The sequence below is a fragment of the Leptonotus elevatus genome, chromosome 16, assembly GCF_054856555.1.
Source record: "Leptonotus elevatus isolate MCC_2025b chromosome 16, RoL_Lele_1.0, whole genome shotgun sequence".
Lineage (NCBI taxonomy): Eukaryota > Metazoa > Chordata > Actinopteri > Syngnathiformes > Syngnathidae > Leptonotus > Leptonotus elevatus.
The window spans coordinates 11,736,805-11,758,760 of NC_141254.1; the positions used below are offsets into that span (position 1 = coordinate 11,736,805).

General features: G+C 43.0%; 2 protein-coding genes across 5 annotated transcripts; one reads left to right on the forward strand and one right to left on the reverse strand.

The window, feature by feature from the left end:
* Positions 1 to 249: 249 nt before the first annotated feature.
* On the reverse strand, positions 250 to 6,803 carry LOC147160754 (tyrosinase-like). 3 transcript variants are annotated; one of them, XM_086098629.1, is made up of 8 exons: positions 6,520 to 6,803; positions 6,169 to 6,277; positions 4,610 to 4,693; positions 2,832 to 3,599; positions 2,029 to 2,245; positions 1,792 to 1,939; positions 1,181 to 1,362; positions 250 to 591 (listed from the first exon to the last, which is right to left on the reverse strand). In XM_086098629.1, exons 1-8 carry the CDS (start codon positions 6,525 to 6,527, stop codon positions 323 to 325), a joined length of 1,785 nt encoding a protein of 594 aa, XP_085954755.1. In that variant the 5' UTR covers positions 6,528 to 6,803; the 3' UTR covers positions 250 to 322. The 3 variants fall into 3 exon arrangements, with proteins under 3 accessions (XP_085954755.1, XP_085954757.1, XP_085954756.1); XM_086098631.1 differs by lacking the exon at positions 6,520 to 6,803 and having other exon boundaries at positions 2,832 to 3,607; positions 6,169 to 6,509; XM_086098630.1 differs by lacking the exon at positions 6,520 to 6,803 and having other exon boundaries at positions 2,832 to 4,693; positions 6,169 to 6,510.
* grm5a (glutamate receptor, metabotropic 5a) lies at positions 6,582 to 21,643 on the forward strand. Of its 2 annotated transcripts, none has more exons than XM_086098627.1 (18): positions 6,582 to 6,774; positions 7,882 to 8,163; positions 8,226 to 8,359; positions 9,028 to 9,292; positions 9,647 to 9,761; positions 9,895 to 10,144; positions 12,256 to 12,491; positions 12,563 to 12,684; positions 12,772 to 12,896; positions 13,476 to 13,644; positions 13,757 to 13,883; positions 13,956 to 14,073; positions 14,748 to 14,934; positions 15,961 to 16,119; positions 16,686 to 16,811; positions 16,891 to 17,073; positions 17,693 to 17,862; positions 18,760 to 21,643. In XM_086098627.1, exons 2-18 carry the CDS (start codon positions 7,948 to 7,950, stop codon positions 19,349 to 19,351), a joined length of 3,294 nt encoding a protein of 1,097 aa, XP_085954753.1. In that variant the 5' UTR covers positions 6,582 to 6,774; positions 7,882 to 7,947; the 3' UTR covers positions 19,352 to 21,643. The 2 variants fall into 2 exon arrangements, with proteins under 2 accessions (XP_085954753.1, XP_085954752.1); XM_086098626.1 differs by having other exon boundaries at positions 6,583 to 6,774; positions 7,935 to 8,163.
* Positions 21,644 to 21,956: the final 313 nt, after the last annotated feature.

Consider the following 21,956-nt stretch of genomic DNA (forward strand, 5'->3'; position numbering starts at 1 on the left):
GTATGACGATCCTCTACATTTGTGCCTTTTCCCCCTAAAAATCATGACCGCTTTCTTGTAAATGAATGTCAAAATTAGGACTTACCTAAAGAAAATAAACTTATCAAAAATGTCTATGCTTAAAAGAGAAACCTGGCGCATGGCATCAAGTAATAATGCTCTAATATGACATTTAACCTATTTTAGCACAAATTAAGTAACTTTTTAACCTTCAGAAAGTGTTAAAATACAACAAAAAGAAAAAAACGCTTGAAAGGAAAAAGGTTTTATTGTAACATGGACATGTTGATAAATGAGTGCATGTCTACGTAAGGACGCGTCATCACATGGCCGCTGTGTAGCCGCCGGGTTTGTTTTCTTCATCTCTCTTGATAAGAGGCTGCCGTTCTGGAAAGGCTTGCAACGGGAATAAACTTTTCCAGCTCCATTCTCGGAGCGGAGGCCAGGCCGGGACACGGCGCTTGATGTAGATGATAGTGGCTGCCACTCCCAGGACTAAGACGACGCTGCAGAGGCTGGTGAGCAGCAGCCACGGCCACACGGCATGTAAATCCTCCATGTATGGACGCAAGGACTCGGACAGAAGCAGGTCTGCAAAAGAGATGTGATTAAAGGATATGCCTGTTTTTTTTTGTTTTTTTATGAACACCAATGATGATTTTGGTTCTCAAAAGATTTTGTTTTCCATTAAAGAGTGTTGAGTCTAAATAACATGAAAAAAAAAGTATGTTAACATTCACACCTTAAAGAAAAACTGTTTCCAAAAACACTTCAGAACTCTCAAGTGTTTTTTTCCCCCTTAACATAAGTGTCAAGTTTCTGGCATGTGCAATATGTGCGGCCGCACGGGGAGGCATTCAAGGATGGGCCGCCACTGGTAAATATTAAAGACGATTTAATCTTCAATAAAATATACTTGCTTTCGTAAACACCCAATAGAAGTTTTCAAAAAAAGTCGACAATTTCGTTTACAACAAACCTAGCTAATTGCACATTTTTTGTAAACAAAAACAATTAAGTCTTGTCAAAGGACCTAAAACACCCGTTTTCATTGACAATTTTAAGTTCTAAGAAACGACGTACTTGGCTAACAAAGACTCAAGTCGTCAGCGAACTTGTTATACATTTTTTCGCCAACATATTTTGTTATTCTTGGACACGAGGTGAGGCAACAACTTACTGGCAGCCAGCAGGCGCGAGTACTCGTATCCCAGCTCTTTGCTGGTAACGAAGAATTCTCTGTTGGTGTGCAGGGGCAGGAAGGGAACCATGTGGTACTCGCCGTTGTGTCCAATGGGAGCGTTGGAAGTCGGATAACGTGACGGGTTGGGACTGTGCCTCCTGAGCCACTCCTCATAAAGACTTAACATTAAAAAAAAAAATAGCACATACGTTTAGTGGAAATGTGTGTGAAAAGTGCGGCAAGTATTCAAAATGCTTCACTTTCACCACATTTTGTCATGTTACAGAATGTTATGCCCAAATTGATTAAATTGACTCCCACGTCACTCACCAAAGCCACACACACTCAGTCACAGATATAGTGTGGACTGGATGGCGAACCCAAGTTAATGTGAGAACGCTAGCATGTATCTCGTCATTGCAACCTATAAAAATACTTTTTTCCTATTAGCCATCATCAGGTGGTCAATTCGCGAATGGTGACCTTGGGACATTACAATACGTTATAACTAGCCAGGGGAAGTTTTACTAAATTCATTAACATTGATAAGTTGGCCATCATAGGCGTGTGTGTGTGCGTGTGTGCGTGCGCGTGTGTGTGTGTGTCACCTGTCCACAAAGGAGTGGTGCAGGAGGAAAATGGGGTCGTTGGCCGAGCCCTGCACAGAGGACATGGATCCATTCATGAAGATGTGCAGAGCAGCATGCATGCCCATACGAGTGCTGCTCCCCAAGCCCGTCTGGGGGTCCCCAAATCCTGAAAGGTGATAAAAATGATCACACACACACAACACAATTTGCACAAAATCTTTTTTTTTTTTTGTTTGTTTTTTGCACTTCACCAACCTTCCATGGTGTTCCGGAAGCTCATGTTGGCGGTGCGATCCATGGCACCCGTGTCATAGTTGGCCAAGCTGAGGGTGAAGGCAACCTCGGCGGAGGTGGGCAGGCGCGGTACCCGGTTACGGTCGTGGTTGCCAGGGTTACGGCGAAGAGGGCCCTCCGCTCGGGCGTCGCACAGAACGCCGCGAGCGTTGTAGTCCTGCGCTTGGGAGCACAGCGACTGAAGATGGAAATGGACGACGTCAGATAATCCATCCACCCCACAGGATTGTCGTATCAAGACGCGCGCCAGACAGCATTGAGGGGGCGAACATTTGCCAAGGCGGTGAATGTTGATTTGTCGTTAGGGTTAGTTTAGGGTCGCAAACGTTCGCCAACACTTTTAATGGGTGTGGCCAAGGGGGTCCGAACGACCATTTTCCTTCTTTGGTGTTTTAAGGATCAAACACAATTTAAGGATCACACACAATTTACAGTCTTTACAAAAACCTTGTATGTGCTATTTTTCTAAACAAAGACAATCAAAAAACAATATTAACAAGCATAATATGCAGGGCTTCAAACAATTTAGTCTTTAAAGAAACCTGTTATGTAAACAAGAATGAAAAAAGAAAAATCATCCTAGCATACATTTTTGCCCCCAAAAAAAGGAACATTTTGACTTCAACAATTCTAGATTACGATTTTTAGATACACTTAAAAGACAATTTAGCCCTCATAATGAACACTATTTTATAAAACAAGACTATTGTGTCTTCAACCCGCCTGATGATATGTTAGAAGTAGAAGTGACCGAGCGCACTTACCCTCCAGGAAGAGAAGACAGAGCCGGGACTAAGCAGGCCGGGGTCCCGGGGGCTCCGACCCCCCATAAGCCGATCCGTACACACGTCGCATCCCTGCGCGTCCCTCCAGTCCCAGTAGGGAATGGTAAAGCTGTCGTCCCCGGTTACCTTCCTGATTTGGCGCTCCCAGTGCAGCAGGTAGACACGGTGCCACGGCAGGAAGCCGGGCGCCCAGTGGGCAAAGTCGACGTCTGTCCACACGTTTCCCGGCCCGCCGAGCAGCGCGTCGCGGGACACGTAGTAGTGCATCCACACGAAAATGTCGTATACGGACACATTGGCAAAGGTGGGGTTGGATCCATTCTCCATCTCCTGGTAGGTTCCCGTAGCGACCACGTAGTCGCTGCTGGGCGTCTGTTTGGCCAGGTTGAGGTAGGACACCAGCTGGGTTCTCTCGGCTCGGGTCAAGTGGAACACGTTCCTCCTGAGGGACTCCCTCTTTACGAGGCAGTTCTCCCCAAAGTAGCCGAATTTGCAGTCGGCACAGCTGAACCCCATGAAGTTACCCATGCACTGGCAGGTTCGGTTATAGAACACCAGCGGCCACCTCTCCCGGTCGTCCACGCCTCGGAAAGGGTACTGCGTCCCATCCGGGGCGTCCGGTACCACCACATCCCGGCAGAAGCCCCGACCCGAGTTAGCCCCGCATGCCGAGCCGTCCCCGTCCCAAGGTGGGCAGCACTCCTTGGCCAGCAGAGCTTGGCGGGTGGCGCACGGGCGCGGGAACTGCTGCAGCCCTGGCACCCACAAGAGTGTGAAAACCACAGCAGACACACGCCACATTGCAGCAGGTGTGAAAAAAAAAAGGCCAGCAATACAGTCCGTCCCGCTTTCGCGCCCTTAAAAGTCCTTTCTACAGAGACCCCTCCTTCTCCGCTGAGCCCGGTCACATGCCGCTTAACCTCAGGATGAGGCTTTCACTGATGCCATTAGGGAGCTCACAACCATTCAGACAGAAATGATTCGTGATGAAGTTGCACATTAAAAAAAAAATAAAAATAAAAAAAATCGGCGGAAAAAGAAATTTGGTCCAACTTCCAAAGAAGTGAGCTTAAAAATAAATTACAAATTTTTTTTGTTTAAATTGCAAATATAATGGATTTTAATATAAGTAATAAACCCCAAAAATTACTTAAGTGAAGTTTGATTCGTTAAAAAAATTAATCCTGTGCAAATTGATCAAACAACAATAATGTTAATGTGTACTGATTTTAAATCAGTTTTAAAGTAAACTTGAAATTCATAGCTTGTGCAACAACAAAAAAAAGCTATTCATAGCCTGTGCATAACTTGCTTAAATGCCTCAATTAAGTAGTTAGTAACTATTGTAAACATGTCTTGTAAACCACCCATCCAGCATTCTGCCAATGTGTAAAATTGCAACTCAAAATAACATTTAAATACAAGTTACAGAATTGATGAATGACACCTTTTAATAATCTGCACCCGTTTTGATTGATTCAAATTAAACGATTGGATTATTTCCCGATTTAGAAAATTGTCAAATTGTCAATTTTTTAAATTATGAATTCATAATGGTAAATTGCCCAAACCTATTTCGTATTTGTTACACTCGATAACAACCCTAACCCATGATGTATCCACTTAACACAATAGGAGCCGCAAAACCACAATCATAAAAACCCTAAAGCATCGTTTAACTGTCGGCCTTTGTGGTATGGGCATGAGACTAAGACAACAACACAAACTCTTTCCATGAACGAGAGTCACATGCTCACCAAAGACGTATGAACCCGCACAAGGTCCGCTCGACTGGATGCCTCAAACAAAAAGATGCAGTGAAGCCATAAACCAGCATCCACCTGAAGTGGGGAAACACAATGATGAAAAACAAACAATGCATTTTTATAAAGGGCAAAAATGACCAAAGGATGGCAATGAGCCTGAGAACACATTTTATGTCCACGGTTTTGTGTCCAATGTGTTCAGTCAAAGAAACAACTCTAAACCGAAACACTAACAAAATAGGTCGGAATAAAAGCACTGCTGACTGCTTACCTGAGATTAAATATTATCTGTGGTACTAATTTAATTTGGTCTCATCATGATGATTGGGAAAATAATGTGTAGCCTAGGCTTCTTAATGAAGAATTACAAGGAGATGGAGCAGCAGGACTTAAAGCAGGGAAAGTGGGGGAAGAAGGATGAGACAATAATATTTAAAGTGTCATTTAACAGGACAATAGTCATAGTCATTGAAAAGGGATAATCAATTTCTACAAAATTATCTTTACTGTCAAGATGACCTCAAATGGAACCACACTCAAGCCAAATAAATCCCTATTGAATATACAGTACCGGTCGCTATATACTAGCAGTTATAAGATTGGCAAAGCACTAAGTCCCTCAAATCACTTCAACTTTGCCTTAAAGCACTCCATTTAACTCTCACCTCACTTCAACTTAACTCCAAGACAGGCAGCATCACAAGATGGCCCAAAGCAATATTTGTACAGAAGATTTAACAAGTTTGTTTGGGGAGGGGGGGGGGGGGGGGGGTCTATATAAATCCTTTAGGCATTTAAATGGTTGTCAAAGTATGTTATTTTAGTGATTTCAGTAAGCTACTTTTATTCTCTTTGCTTTGCTTTTTAATAATTTTGTTTGTAAATGTTTTAAGTGTTATGCTTTTGTTTGCTGAAGCACACAGAGTTGTCTTGTGAACGTGCTATATAAATAAAGTTTTGCAATATAAATAAAGCTCTTCTTTAATGTAGGATTCCAAAGTTACATATAAAAAGCGGTGCCCTAAACTAAATCATTGGAAAATTAAACAAATATAAAGAAAGAACCAAAGTCAATATCTCTACCTGTGTGCAGTTTCATGAATGTAGCTTTAGCATGTTCCGACGGACAATTCTTAGCTTATGCCACAAGTCAAAATGGCGGTCTTATTCGGTGAAAGGACGCACTTCGCTCAATGAAAAACATTGGATTTTGGATCGTTGTAATTTGATTAGTGAGGACATGAAACATTTGACTAACAAACTGCCTGGTTTGTATGCTAGTCGCAGGCAAAATAAATACAATAGCCTACGCAGTTTGTTTTCACGTGTAAAGAACGCATTTGCCTTGCGGAAAGAAATATCAGACATGTCCTGTGATTTGGTTCAATTGATACGCCATTGGAAAGAACATAGGCCTACTCTTAAGTGCATTCTGCTTTTGAAACGGTGCATTTTAATATATTCGACATAAAGTTTATGGTGGTTCACAAATGCACACTTTAGACATAAAGGACATATAAACGGTCACTTGGCCAGACTCATCCACTCACCAGTACAATCACGAACAGGTGGGGCACAGCGTCTTCCGGTCCCTTCACACATGCGCAGTAACTTTCTAATAAACTCAGCACCCACCAAAAGTGAGGTAAAATGGCCGACCTGTAAACAAACAAAAACAATTATAGTCACCTTAAATGGCGACCTCTGGAGTGGGGTGACTCGGACACAAAAACAACTGATTAATTGTGTTTTCGAAATCTCCGCCATCATCGTTTATCATCAACGTACGCAAACTAATAACACAGAATTACAGTACACGCAGTATTTAACATGATGGACGAGGAGAAGAAAAAAAAAAGAAAGAAAGAAAGTATGTGCGTCAAGTGTTTATCCGAGCTAACCATTTCATCCCTGGTGAAACTGCGCTGATGAAGACGTCTGTGAGTGGGAGGGAGCGGGGGCGATGAAGGCAGAGACCGTTTGGAGGAAGGTTGGTGCGGGTATTCGCTGGTGCTTCTGCGACCAGTGATGTTCTTTCTAAATGTGCTTCAACCAGAGGAGATATGATGTACCAGCCTTAAGATTATTCACGATTTCTTTATGATGGAGACGCTCGCATCCGCGTGGACTTCTTACTGGATGCTGGAGGACAGCAGGTAGGCTGAAAGAAAGTTTGAGGATGACCAATTACTGGTTTCACAGCAGGCTCATATCAATGCAGAACTGGAGAGTAATGTGTTGTCATCGATAGATTTAGTAGTCAAGCTCGACATGCACGCTTTCTATGCTTCATTTGTCATTTGCATTTTGATGTAGCTGAGCCCATTGTACCTGCACTATTAAAATAACAAAGCCAAAAAAGGTTGACTATTCAACTAATTTCCACAGAATCATAAGCAAGATTATCCAAAGCCGCCTACACTTGTTGGACTTGTGCCAGCGGGCTCCTCTTCAAACATGCAGTGTTATATAATAATAGTAGAAATACAATACAAAGTTGATTATAGACCGTTTGTAGTGGAAATCAGCTACTTAATTTTTTTATTCACATGCCAAAATAAGTAATTTTTTTAATCTTAAATAAGTGTTTTGTCTGAAGGGAAAAAAATTATTTTATGAACATAAATTTGCATTGTCACACAAAAAAAAAAGAGTTGTGTATATGACAAGAAATTATTCCTATTAAATATTACATTTACAATTACAAAAAGTTGTAATAGTAATATGAGAAAAAATTTGGTGATTTTACAAGAATTAAGCAGTTTTTTGGGGTGGGGTATGTTAGGTTGCAATATAATGAGGGGTGTGTCAGACTCAGGATTGTACTAGAAAAAGAGTCAATTTTACAAGAATGAAATCTGGTACAAAAATTAGAGTGAATTGTTATAATACAAAAAAAAAATCTGTTTTACATGAGGAATTATTTTTTTTATTTTGGGGGATTAACTCAAGTACAAAATATATCCTGATACTGGTCATCACAACAAAATTGTACTGTGTAAACTTGCATTGAAATCACTAGTTGCTTTGTTTTGGAGTAAAAACAAAAAGCAAACAAAGGGGGATTAAAACCTAAGCTCCTTGGTGGAGGTAATGAATGCGAGTATTGTGTATGTTCAACCCACAAGTCCTCATTGGCCATGCTCCAGCTTCATTGATTTTGGCTTCAGCACCGTGGACAGCAGTATATGTTGATTTATTTTTGGAATGTTTACATTAAATTGTTATATAAATGTAAAAATTCTGCTACCCTTATCCTCAAGAATTTTAAATGGTATCAGTGAGCAGCACTCATGTGGACCTCATCTCTGAGAAGATAGGCGGCAGGCATGAGGAGGAGCGCCAAAATGGTGTGGAAATTGGGGGTGTACATGCGGCTGCTGGCAGCGAGCGTCCTGCTGGAAGCAGAACTGAGCCGACTGGGTTCGAGGGATCGGGTCGGGGTGGGTGCCCAGAACAACGAGAGACGGGTGTTGGCTCGCATCCCGGGCGACATCATCATCGGAGCCCTGTTCTCCGTCCATCACCAGCCGCCCGCAGACAAGGTGGGTACTGTTGATTGTCAGCGTTCGGTGTGATGCGACATTTGTATTGCCAACTCTCTCAGGTGCACGAGAGGAAGTGCGGGGCGGTGCGGGAGCAATATGGGATCCAACGGGTAGAGGCCATGATGTACACACTAGATCGGATCAACGCCGATCCCAACATTCTCCCCAATATCACTCTGGGATGTGAGATCAGGTAAATCATTCACATTTACAAGACGTTTCTAAGCTTTTAGGAACGCCACACTAACAATGTTTGCTTTTATCCATCCACAATGCCAGTATTTTATAAAATCTCCACCCACACCAGTGAAATCTCAAAAAACATCCCCATCGACACCAACACTATTAAAGAGAAAATCTTCTTTCACACCAATATTTAAAAAAAAACTGCATCAACAAAGACACTCATATTAAATAAATAAAATAAAAAAACATCTGACACTAAACATATGACCATTTTAGAGCTGTCAACATTAATCAATGAATCAACAAGTAATGAATTTTCAAATTCATCAACAACTATTTTAATAATCAAGTAAATGTGGGATTTTAATAAGTTTTAATGCAAAATTAAAATTAATCCTTTGAGTCGACTAATCGATCGAATAATTGATAGATTACTCAATTCTGAAAAATATTTAATAGTGGCAGCACTAGACCATATTAGTCAGACCTGTAAAAAGTCATTTTTGGAAAAGATACACACACAAAAAGATGAAATAAAGTAGTTAGTGAGCCGATTTTTGTTTGCACCTACACTGTCTGCATAAAAAAAGTATTTTCTTTCCTACTGATATAAAGTGTGAATAGGAGTGGTCCTAGGATAGATCCCTGAGGGACACCTTTGTATGTCCCCCGCAGGGACTCGTGCTGGCATTCGGCTGTGGCCCTGGAACAGAGCATCGAGTTCATCCGGGATACATTGGTGTCCAGCGAGGAGGAGGAGAGCCAGGCCAGGTGTGTCACACCTGATGGCATTGCACCGGTCCCGCAGAGCAAGAAGCCCATCGTGGGCCTCATCGGGCCAGGGTCCAGCTCGGTGGCCATCCAGGTGCAGAACCTGCTGCAGCTCTTCAACATCCCGCAGATCGCGTACTCGGCCACCAGCATGACTCTCAGTGACAAGGTGAGAGAAACATGTTGGCCTAACAAATGATCAAATCACATTTTGCTAAACATGGTAGTATTGCAATAGCATTGTGTTGAATGAGCTTAAAATTGTTTTACAGATAAGACTGGCATTTTTTAGGATATAAAGGATAGACACGCTCGTTAGCCTAGCTGGCTAAGCTTACTAGTGTAATGGATAGTATTACAACTGATTAGCTTTTTTCACAACTCTTTAAAATAGCAAAAATTAATCGAATACTTGGGGGGGGGGGGATCATTAAACTTGTCAATTTCATTTCTGGGGGCGTGGCTTAGCAAATGGTGAAATTTAACAGCAGTTTTTATAGACAAACACACCTCCTTCCTCCAGAGCCTGTTTAAGTACTTCATGAGGGTGGTGCCGTCGGACATGCAGCAGGCCAGAGCCATGGTGGACATCGTCAAGAGGTACAACTGGAGCTACGTGTCTGCCATAAACACCGAGGGTAAGACCCAAAAGTTGCAGGAACAATTTCCAAAGGTCATCAGTTTGACCGATGTCGAAATGTTAGCAAATTGGGGTTTCAACCCTGAGTTAAGGTTTCAAGGTTCTTGTTGTGCCTCCCATTCCTCACACAGGAAACTATGGCGAGAGCGGCATGGAGGCGTTCAAGGACATGGCGGCCATAGAGGGCATCTGCATCGCGCACTCTGACAAGATCTACAGCAACGCCGGCGAGCGCGCCTTTGACCGGCTGCTGCACAAGCTGCGGGCCCACCTGCCCAAAGCACGCGTGGTGGCCTGCTTCTGCGAGGGCATGACCGTGCGGGGCATCCTCGCCGCCATGCGCCGCCAGCGCCTGGTGGGTGACTTCCTACTGGTGGGGAGGTGAGACCGTGAAGACAGCTCGTTCTCATCATATACATCCCATCCTTCATCATCACCATGGAAACCAAAAGGTACCGCTCTTCTGTACTCGACGCTCGCTGTGTTTTGCTTTTCTAAATGTGTTCAAGAGTTGGATGGAAGGAAAGCGTGCGGAGGAGTGGAAGGGTGGGCTGATGATGGCGGGGGGCGGTGGGGGGGTCGTAGCTGCTGGTGGGAGGAGAAATGAGCGGCTAGCGGGGGGGGGGGGGGAGGGGGGGGGGTTTGACAGAGCTGCAGGATTGGCCGCGTCTCCCAAGAAGGAGTTTTATTTTAAGGTTGCCCGTCGTTCTATAAATGCTTCTGCTCATTAGCAGACACACATGTGGGCTGCAGCGGCAGGACCAGAAACATGCAAAGTAACCTTGAACTACATATCGCAAAGCACGCCACTCGCCGTAGAGCAACGCACACGCCAAATGTGTTCACATGTGTGCTGCGCTGCTTTTGGAAGTCATACAGGGACTTCCATGTCGTTGCTAGCGTGTTTATAAGATCAAATGGCTACATCGTCATTGCCGTCGCCGTTGTGTAACCTGGCAGGCGAAGTCACATTTTTAATGTGTGCGGTTTGGTTTAAAGACCAATTTATGCAAATTAGGGTTTGAGCCTGGTTTATGCATATCAAATAAGGTTTTGAAGTCACAGCTATGATTTCAAATGAATGTTTTAAGTCAAGGTTATGGTTTCAAATAAGTTTTTCCAGCCAGGATCATGGTTTTAAACTAGGGTAGGGTTTCAATTGAAGGTATCACACCTTGATTAGGGTTTCACACGAGGATTTGGGTTTCAAGCCAAGTTTTGGCTTTCAAACAAGGCTTAGGGTGCCAAATTGCGGTTTCAGAGCTGAGATTTTAAATTAGGACTTCAACTCAGGATTAGAGTTTCAAATTAGTTGTGAACAGTGAGTTAGGGGTAGGGTTCAATGTTTCAATATAGGGTTTCAAAATTAAGGTTTGTAGCCAGTGATAGGGCTTCAAGCCTAAGAAAGAGAAGACAATTATAATGAATGCTTTCTTTGATCTTTGTTATCACGTTTGACTCAGCTCTCGTACCTTGCTGTTATAGTGGAAAGGTGTACCTAATGAAGCGTCTGGCGAGAGCCGACTTGAAAACCACATGACCCGACACATTAAATGAAGACCATAGTGGAACTGGAGCCAAATAAGCTCATGTCTATTCTCATCACTCCCGCCGGACGCCAATTGATTGCACCTCCGCACGCGCACGCCCGTTTCAAGAAATAAAAAGCAGCGAAAGTTTACGACGGCGTCCCGGCGTTACACAAGCTTAGCGTGGGCGTCCATTTTGTAACACATCCTCAGAGAGTCTATATGCTCATGGTGAAAAGCACGAGGGGCTCTGACTCTGATAGTTTGAATCACTCCTGAACCAAAACCCACGCACCCGAGCGCTCAGGGCAGCATCTACAGCACCGCCTGTTCCTGCACCACCTACACGCAAAACACACACACACACACACACACACACTTAAAAGCACAACACTAGTGAACTTTGAAGCAGATCTTTTTCCGAGTATCCACTTTTACTGCAGAGGAACAAACATCATCCAGTGTTGAAGTCAACCAAATAGAAAATGACGAGCACACTTGATGGTCATCCTGGATTCAAACCTTAATTTGAAACCCTAACTTTGGCTTGATTCTATACCGTTGTAGCCCGAAAAGCCTCTGCACATTTTGAATTTAACCCCTTCACTCACATTTTTCTGCTGGGCAAAATGTATATATTTTTGTGTGTGCTGATTTTGACTCTTGACATGGATTTTTTTTGGGGGTGTGTCTCATGTTTTTAGTTGTTATAGTGGACGTCATGATAATATGGCTTTAACGTGTATTGTAAACTTACCAAGCTTATATGTAAATTTTTTAACATGAACATCATGCAAATAAACTTGTGATCCAATCGTGAACCAGAAGTGGTGACATCATCCAAATGATGCAGTTTTATTTAGACACACAAATATGTCATGTCCTCTGCAATCATCTATGGGTACGAAGAGGTTAAGAAAACAGCCGGTAAACGTTTCTAAAGGTGTTCTTCTTCCTGCTTAGCGATGGCTGGGCGGACCGCTACGACGTGACGGACGGCTTGGAGCGCGAGGCGGCGGGCGGCATCACCATCAAGCTCAAATCGGCCTACGTGACGTGGTTCGACGACTACTACCTGAAGCTGAAACCCGACACCAACCTGAGGAACCCCTGGTTTCCCGAATTCTGGCAGCACCGCTTCCAGTGCAAGCTGAGAGGAGTCTCGCAGGAAAGCACCACCTACAACCGCACGTGCAGCTGTGAGACTTTCCTGCATGTGCCAGAAGGTGGCAGTAGAGTGTTTTTTTTTTAAAACATCCCTTCTGTTCAGGGAGAGAGTCCTTGCGCCACCAGTATGCCCAGGACACCAAAATGGGCTTCGTCATTAACGCCATCTACTCCATGGCGTACGGTCTGCACGCCATGCAGCAGGATCTCTGCCCGGGATATAAGGTACATCCTTGTAAGGAGTGCATACGGCTCAGTACGTTTACATGACATTAGATGTTTAAAATGTAAGGATTGTATTGCTGTGTTCAGGGACTGTGTAAGGCCATGCGGCCCATCGACGGCCGCCAGCTTCTGGACTTCCTGATGCAAACCAATTTCACGGGCGTGTCGGGAGAAGTCATCCACTTTGACCAGAACGGAGACTCACCTGGCAGGTGAGAACAAGGAAGTAGGGCCCGGCTATCGATTCAAATTTCCTTAATAGATTCCATTCACAAGAGTTCAGTTCGATTTGATTTTGACCGATTCGATTCACTTCACTTAAATCTGATATCTGATAAAAACTGCACAAATATTCTATTCCAGATACAATTTTGCGGAGGCAGTAACTGGTTAAATGATTTAGTTAATTAACAAAAGTAACATTGGCATCAGCAAGAATAAGATTAAAATATTTTCATAATTTAAATTAAACAATTTTAAATATAAATTCAAAAGATTCAATTAGTCAGGTCTTTCATAAATGCAAGAAAATTATTTTAAATTCATGTGAACAGTAAATGTCAAGAAAGCAGTACCATGCAAAAAAAAAAAAGCCTTTAAAATACTATTTTCCTAATAATTTATGAGAAAAGAAGATATTAAAGTAATCGATTCATGGTTTTATGTATCGATATCAGGCTTGAAAAGGAAAAATCGATTCAATATTTTATAATCAATATTTTAAACCCAGCCCTACAAGGAAAGTGCTTTTCACACACGTGACGGTCGACTGACAAGCACTTTGGTCCCAGGTACGAGATCATGAACTTCAAGCAAATGGCCGAGGACGAGTACGCATATGTGCACGTGGGCAGCTGGGACCAGGGCGGCCTGCGCATGAACGACCAGGAGATCTGGAACAACGACAGTGACGTCATATTCTCAGTCTGCTCTGAGCCCTGCCAGAAGGGCCAGATCAAGGTAAGATCACGACAAGAGCACTACTCGGGTTCCAACATCTGACACAACGCGACCAAAGAAGATTTTTACCAGTCACAATTATGAAGAAAAAAAAAGTTAAACATTTGAACAGGTGATCCGCAAAGGCGAGGTGAGCTGCTGCTGGACGTGCACGCCCTGCAAGGACAACGAGTTTGTGTTTGACGAGTACACGTGCCGCGCCTGCGAGCTGGGCTCGTGGCCCACTGACGACCTGCGCGGTAAGAAACAGAAATAACACTCCTACAAAAGCACAATCAACCTGGAACCTTGCGTTTTTCTTCCCCTCGAAGGTTGCGAGCCCATCCCGGTGCATTACATGCGCTGGGGCGATCCAGAACCCATCGCCGCCGTTGCGTTTGCCTGTCTAGGCCTACTGGCTACACTCTTTGTCACAGCTGTCTTCATCAAGTAAGTCAAGCGGGTCCACTTGGACTGTTTGTTGACCTTGAAACATTCACTCCAAGCCTTTTTCACATAAGCAACCCCCTTCGCTCCCGGCGGTTTTACTGGATTTCTATCAGTTTACGTTTTGCAGCAATTAGGATTAGAATATAGTTTAGCTAAGTGAATACAGCTAAGGGAATACATGTTCTGATATTGTTTTTGTGTGTGTGCTGCTTAAAGTGGAAGTCAACCGTAAACATTTCTTGATAATAATGTGCAAGCAGACAAAATCCAGCCATTTTTATCTATCTCGGGGCGCGGCCATTTTGCCACTTACCGTCGACTGAAGATGACATCAATGTTGCTCATGACTCGGGCAACTACCAATCACTGCTCACCTGTTTTCTGAAGCTGAGCTGTGATTGGTTGTTACCTTGAGCAACTGTGATGTCATCTTCAGGCGACAGCAAGTGGCAAAATGGCCGCTCACTGAGATGGATAAAAAAACGGCTGGATTTTGCTGCTTAACTCATATTCCACTAACGCAATATTAACCAGAATACCAGTGCATATATGCATATAGCATATTACTGTATTGTCGAAAAAAATGGGAGTTGACTTCCTCTTAAAACAGCTTGTGAATACAAACAACCCCAAAGCAGTCACATGACTCCCACTGTCATCTGATTGGCCGACAGGTTCTGGGACACACCCGTGGTTAAATCGTCCAGCCGGGAGCTGTGTTACATCATCCTGGCGGGCATTTGTCTGGGCTACGCTTGCACCTTCAGCCTGATTGCCAAGCCGCACCTCGTCTACTGCTACCTGCAGAGGCTTGGCATCGGCCTGTCGCCCGCCATGAGCTACTCCGCCCTGGTTACAAAGGTGCCAAGCATCACTTCCTGTTTCCAAAGTTGAACACAAGATGTGATGCTGGTTGACTTTCAAGTTGTTCTAATTTGCTACAGAAAAACATAATTCCTAATTCCGAATTAACTGTACAGTCAATTATTTTTATTGAGCTTTTAAAATGTGTTTATTTTTTTTATGCAAATATTGCATTTGCGGAATATGAATTAAGCAGCTCACCTGGTTTCAGAGTTTGGTCATGTGATGTGTGCAAGCCCAAGATGAGCCTTAATTCGTTGTTATTTGAGCCCTAACCAACTGTGATGTCATTTTCAGTGGATGACAAGTGGCAAAATGGCCGCTCCCTGAGATGGATAAAAACAGATGTATTTTGCTGCTTTATTCATATTCCACAAACGCAATATTAATCAGAATGCCATATATATTGTAGAGAACATTTGAGTTGACTTCCCTTTTAAACATTTCAATTTGCCATACAAACATAAATTTAAGTTAAGCACTGTGTAATCAAAGTAAAACGACTCATCCCTGCCTTACAAATAATCCCTTCAGGGGTCAAACTATCACCATCATAAAACCTGTAAAAAATACATTGTATTATATAAATTAAATAAAAGTTTTAAATACGTATGTAAGTAGTTAATACAACTAAAATAAAGTAAAACTACTCATCCTTTAAGATTAGCGATCAACTCAACTGTTGTGTAGAAAATTGGTCTTTTTTAGGTGAGGATCATTTTGGACATAACACTGGTCAAACAAAAGCCAAAGAAAAAGCCATGTGGCGTTAATCCTTTAGTTGCTTTTTTTTTTTTGTATTTTTTTTTAATTCATGTTATTTCCATTTGCTCTCTATGAAAGTGAAGAATAGTATAGTGTAGGAGATCATGTGACAATGAAAGCGTCATGGACTGAATTCTATCCGTTCAATGTGTGCCGGGGTACATGTTGTAGTGGGAGCGAGGAAGGGGGATTATCAATCTGTATTTATATATTTGTACTCAGCAGCTCAATAAGTACTTGATCTATTTTGGAACGCAGACCAACCGCATCGCTCGCATCCTGGCAGGCAGCAAGAAGAAGATCTGCACCAAGAAGCCTCGCTTCATGTCCGCCTGCGCTCAGCTGGTTATCGCCTTCCTGCTCATCCTGCTGCAGCTTGCCATCATTGTGGCGCTGCTTGTCATTGAGCCCCCAGAGGTGGGTTTCGAGGGGGCGTATGCGAGGGTGGAGGGGGCAGCGCCAACTGCCAGGATGTTGAAAGGGGTGCGTGCCTTTAGGCAGGCTTTGTTTTGACTATTTTTAGAGGGGGGAGAAGAGGTGCGCCACCTCCATAAGGAAACTAAAGGGGGGTCATTGCAGGGCTAGGCGATATGAACGGTATATTCAATATCAGGCATAAATGTTGCCGAAGGTAGAGATTTTTACTCCGCAAAGTTGCATGGCTGGGCTTTGTTTTAACAACTTAGTAGGGGGAGACAGTGTGCAGTGTGTTACTTGGTGTGGGTTAGGTCCTAACTGATAAGGATTTTTTTAGGCCGATGCAAATTCCAATATTTCGCTCATACAATTCTCATAACTAATTAATCAGCCAATTCTTAAAAAAAATAAAAATACAAAGTCAGGCCCTCGAGTGGGTTTTGTTTTGACAATTTTTTCGAGAGACGAGGATGTTGCCTCCACTCGGTCAGAATGTAAAAGAGGTGTGTAACTTTTGTTTTGAGACTTTTACGGTGTGTGTGTAACACATTAAATGTGCTCTTTAGGTGATCCATGACTACCCCAGCATACGTGAGGTGCACTTAATCTGCAACCTCACCACTCTAGGTGTCGTGGCCCCATTGGGCTACAACGGCCTGCTCATCCTCAGCTGCACCTTCTACGCCTTCAAGGTATGGATGCACATGCAGTATGTACAGTATAGTCAATATGATCTCTGGAGGGTTTTTTGTTTTTTTGTTCTTGCCGCAGACTCGTAATGTTCCGGCCAACTTCAACGAGGCCAAATACATCGCCTTCACCATGTACACCACCTGCATCATCTGGCTGGCTTTTGTGCCCATCTATTTTGGCTCCAACTACAAGATTATCACCATGTGCTTCAGCGTTAGCCTCAGCGCCACCGTGGCGCTCTGCTGCATGTTTGTGCCCAAGGTAAGCACTGCTGACACGCCTCACTTAACTATAGTAAAAAAAAAAATTTAAAAAAAAAAGTAAAATAGTCCATATTATATGAAAGTGGTATTTACTTGAAAAAAACTAGTAACGTTTTTTTCCCCCCACTCAGAAATCCTAAGTAGCCTTTACAATGAGAATTTTGAGTGCATTTTACAAGTTTATAAAAAGAAAAAGACAAAAAGCTATGTAAGCATTGAGGAACGAACCCATGACCTTCAGCTTGGGTGAGCCACCTGAGCCATGCCACTCCTTCTGTATGTTGCTGGAGTCAGGTGGAATCCCCGTACCTCCAGGAGAACAATTTTGGTCTCATTTTTGACACAATGCAGTATAGTGGCAAACAGCGAGCAAGAGTGGCATGGCTTAGGTGGTAGCATGTCTGTCTCCCAAGCTTGAAGGTCATGAGTTTGTAAATAGCTTTTTTTTTTTAAATAAACTAGTCAAATGTACTCAAAACTTTTTTATTTACTTGTAAATTTAATACGAATTTCTGAGTGAAAAAACGTCACTGGGTTTTTTTCAAGTAAATATTCTTCCCCATTTTTTACAATGTATATTCCCACCTTTTTGAGCTTTATATTCCGATGTATATCAGGTGTACATCATGCTGGCCAAGCCGGAGAAGAACGTGCGCAGCGCCTTCACCACGTCCACGGTGGTGCGCATGCACGTGGGCAATGCCAAGAAAGCCGCCAAGGCGGGCAAACCGTCCAGCAGCATGGCCAACCTGTTCAGGCGCCGCTCATCCGCGCAGGAAAATGTAAGGTAAGAGTTTCATGTGGCTATTGCGTGTTGGCGCACCCCCACTCCCCCCCGTTTACATCCGAAATAAATCGCCAAAGCAAATCTGTTTGAAGCCACACACCAGCTTCCATATCCTGACAGACTTGGTCCAGTTCTTCACACTAACGTTTACAGCCACATAACACCTTTACCATCATGACAGTTAGCGCACCCCCCTCTTGCAACCACCCTAAAAAAGCGTAAATAAAATTGGTGCATCCGTCAAAAGAGCGCCAAAATGGAGCCTTGTTTAAAGCCGCGTATCCCTACTCTAATATTCTGAACCACCTGGCGCACCCCCTCGCCCTTGCGCACACCCTCAAAACAATCTTTAAAGTAAAGACTGTTTACAGCAAAGTATTCCCTTCAACATCTTTACGCAGGCAGACACCCTAAACAACGTTTCAAAAACCATACACACCTTTGTAATCTAATCTATCCCCCCCAATTACCTCCAACGCCCTGGAAAAAAATTGCCAAAAGGAAGTGTTAAAACCCATTCATCCCCTTCAATATATTTCCTGATGGAGTTGGCGCACTACCTCTCCAAAGACTACCAGAACTAAAGACTGCCAAAAAGACTGTTTAAAGCTTTGCACCTCCATGTAAACAACCAACATTTTCACATGTCAGCATTTCCAGAAATTACCAGAATACATAGAAATAGAGAAAAAGAGAAAATCCCTGATAAGAGAGGTGGCCTCATTTCGGTCGATCCCACGAGAATCTGACCAGGATTTTTCTTTCGAGGGAAGATGAGGGATAATGGAGGGGATTTTACAATTACTGTGCACAGAAGGAAAGAGGGAAGAGAGGTTAGGGGGACGCCAGGAAATGGAACATTGAAGGTTAAAATTGTGACCAGAGTTTTGTTCCCAGCTCCAACGGCAAGTCCGCTGCGTGGGAACAGAACGAACGCAGCTACAGGCCCAACCTTTGGAAGAGGATGACATTCCACGTCAAGAAGAACGACGCCGTGGAAGCCAACCAGACCGCCATCATCAAGCCTTTCTCCACAGGAGGTAGCGGCGAGGCGGCGGCGACTGTCGAATCTCAATGGTTCCAAGACGGAGACAACCCCAGGCCATTTCCGGCTGAGCTCCCCCTCAGCGACATCAGCGTCGTCGGCGTGGGTGAGCTCGGCATGATGGGTGGCCCGGTTGAGGGCGCCACCGTCATGGAGCAAATCAACTGCGTGGTCAACAGCTTCAACCAGCTGGATGTCGCCGCCCTGCCGGCTGCCGCCCATGCCGACGGCCCCACCGGGAAGCTGCACGAGCACCTGGCACGCCGCGTCAGAGACACGGAGGAGCTCGTCGTATTCACGCCGCCGTCACCATTCCGGGATGCCTCGCTTAGCTCGGAGGGAAGTTACGACGCTTGCTCCTCACGCTCGCTATCCGAAGCCTCAGAGGCGGAATACGGGCAACTGCTGCCACGACACTACAGCCAGAGTGCTTCCTCTCTGTAAACGCTTTCCATGGACCGAGCTTGTGGTGCCTTGTAAACGGTGGACACGTTTTACATGGATTAATGGTCAAGTAAAGAAGACATGATTAATGCTAATGCTAAAAGAAAGCAAAAGAGTAAACAAGAATTAATCTCTCCAACTTTTACTATCCAGGTACCTCATCTAATCTGACGTGGATTCACTGCATCAGGCATAGAAAAGCATTAAGTGATGATGACATGCTAATACTCGCGTGAATAGGAAGTGGAAACATTCTTTCCTTTCAAGCTAATACAATATTTTGGAATTTACGAGATTGCGGCTTTTCCCAGAATTGTCCACATCATGTTTCTAATCAGAAATGGATTCACTGCGTCAGGTAGACAAAAACGTCAAGTGAAGTGGACATGCTAATGCTAACAGGAAGCTTAAGTGAGAACATGATTGCCTTGAGTCTTGTATCTTGGAATTTCAGAAGATTAGCAGCTCTTCCAGGAACTAGCCACATCCCGCTGCTATTACATCATTGATTTACTGCAACAGGGCAGACTATACGAAACGGAGGAAAACATCCAAGTGAAGCGGATATGCTAATGCTAACGCTAAAGGCAAAAGGAAACTAAAAATGTGAACGGGATTTTATCCCTTTGAAAATGCTGACTTTACAGGAAGTATCCAAGTTCCGCTCCTAATCTGACATGGATTCACTGCATCATGTGTAGAAGTGAATATGGCATGCTAACGGGGAAAAAAGATTAAGTTGGCACAGGCTTTCCTTTCACCATCATATCTTGGAATTTTAGAAGATGGGATTTTCCATTAATACTCATCACTTTGTTAGGTGAATGTATCACAGGATTTCCAGGAACTATCCACATCCGGTGGAAAACGTGACATACAGTACTGCAAAAGGGTGAAATATACGAAGATTAAGTGAAGGTGACATCCTCTCGGGAATGCTAAAGCGCAGCTAAAAAATTAATTACAGAGATGGTGGCTTTTCTACAAACTTTCCAAGTCCTGCTCCTGATGGGTCATGGATTCACTGCAAGAAAACGTCATGTGAAAATGACATAACGATGAAAGGAAGCTGAGCAAAGACGGGATTTTTTTCTGAACCTTCCAATTCTCCAAAGAAAGTTTGAAAATAAGGCTAAACTACTACCTTTAATGTATACAAATATATTCATCTTCATATTTGTATTTGCCAACTTTTACAGAGTTTACAGCAGAATTTGTAACAGTGGAAACGTGATTTGTTCTGATTTATTTATTTTTATCATTTTTAGTAATAATGCGTACGGAGGAGCTAAGCTCTGCAATACATGAAAATAACAAAACGTCTTCGCTAACTTTGTTAACAAGTGACGTCAGTTTACTTTGCGCATCTTCCTGCGTGTCTTATTTGAGTTAATGCGTTGATGCTCACTGAACTGAGCTCTCACGAGGAATCCCAATGGTTTGTTATACAGTATGTGACTTTTAAAGGTGTCCCCCAATGACCCAATTTAGCTAATTATATTAATTTGCTACATGACTGCTTTTTAGCATCTTTGTGTGTTTATCTTCTGAACTAATACTTCGTAAGACATTTTCACAAGCTTGGAAGCAAATATTTGTTCAGCTGCGGCCTCAGAGAAAAATGTTTATTAACAAGTGAATGTCAATGTGGTTTAAAATGGACCAATAACCACCTCAGGACTCATAGGTGTAGCAGATTGCCAAAATCTTGTTAATAACGATGAGAAGTTGTTTTTGTTAAGATGACATCTTTTATCTAAAATTTTTAACTTTTATGTTTCTGTGGAGGGACCAAAATTTAATAATTTGCTCCAGTCCCTGCTGACTTTTATATACAACTACAGTATAGTGACTATTCTGTAGTTGTAAAAATGTCACTCACTATACTATAATGCTTAAGGTTTCACAGACGAGGCTTAAATGACTAAAATGATTCTTAAATATTATTTTTCTTTGGCCCCAACACACAAGGTGGGTTGGATTGTATTCTATTTTTGATCGTAAGTGAAATGTTTGTTTCTTTAGGTGAATGTCGTTTTTCTTATGACATGATTTTTAGGACTTACATCGTGCGTGTGATGCTGCATGTTTACACACACACGGTGCATTGTTGCCATGTTAGCATGTAGCTTTGTGCCGACAGACACTCTTTATATTCCCGTTTATACGCTGATGAGTTAGCGCAACTCAAGAGCCTTGAATTGTTTATTAACTTAAGTTTATTTCAAGTGTAATGGTTTACACACTGAGTGACTAGACATTGTTTAAATAAATATAAGACAATTTGATTGAGTTTGCAGTGCAAATGTTATCCTTTTTTTTTTAAAGCGTATTTTATTTCAATTAATTACAAGTTGTCACAGTCAAATGTGTAAGTGAGCAAAATTAGAACTCTTCAAGACAAATGTTTAGGGTTTCAAAGTTGGGTTTAAAGCTTTCGTTTCAGGATTTGCATTTCATACGGGTTCAAAGTAGGCTTTTAAAGCTGAATTAAGGTTTCAAATTAGGATTTCCAGCCAGAGTTTTAAAGTATAGTGTCATGGATTCAAACCCTGGCTTGAAACCCTAGCTCTGTCTTGATACCCTAATTTGAAACATCAAACCC

Excerpts from the sequence above, each read along its gene's own strand:
- LOC147160754 (XM_086098629.1), bottom strand. Across the intron at positions 3,600-4,609 it reads TGCGGGTTCATACGTCTTTG|CAGTTCCCGCGCCCGTGCGC; the intron begins GTGAGCATGTGA and ends CCAGGGCTGCAG. Across the intron at positions 592-1,180 it reads CTCGCGCCTGCTGGCTGCCA|ACCTGCTTCTGTCCGAGTCC; the intron begins GTAAGTTGTTGC and ends TCTCTTTTGCAG.
- grm5a (XM_086098627.1), top strand. The coding sequence starts at position 7,948 with ATGAGGAGGAGCGCCAAAATGGTGTGGAAATTGGGGGTGTACATGCGG. Across the intron at positions 9,293-9,646 it reads GCATGACTCTCAGTGACAAG|AGCCTGTTTAAGTACTTCAT; the intron begins GTGAGAGAAACA and ends TCCTTCCTCCAG. Across the intron at positions 17,074-17,692 it reads GCTGCATGTTTGTGCCCAAG|GTGTACATCATGCTGGCCAA; the intron begins GTAAGCACTGCT and ends GATGTATATCAG.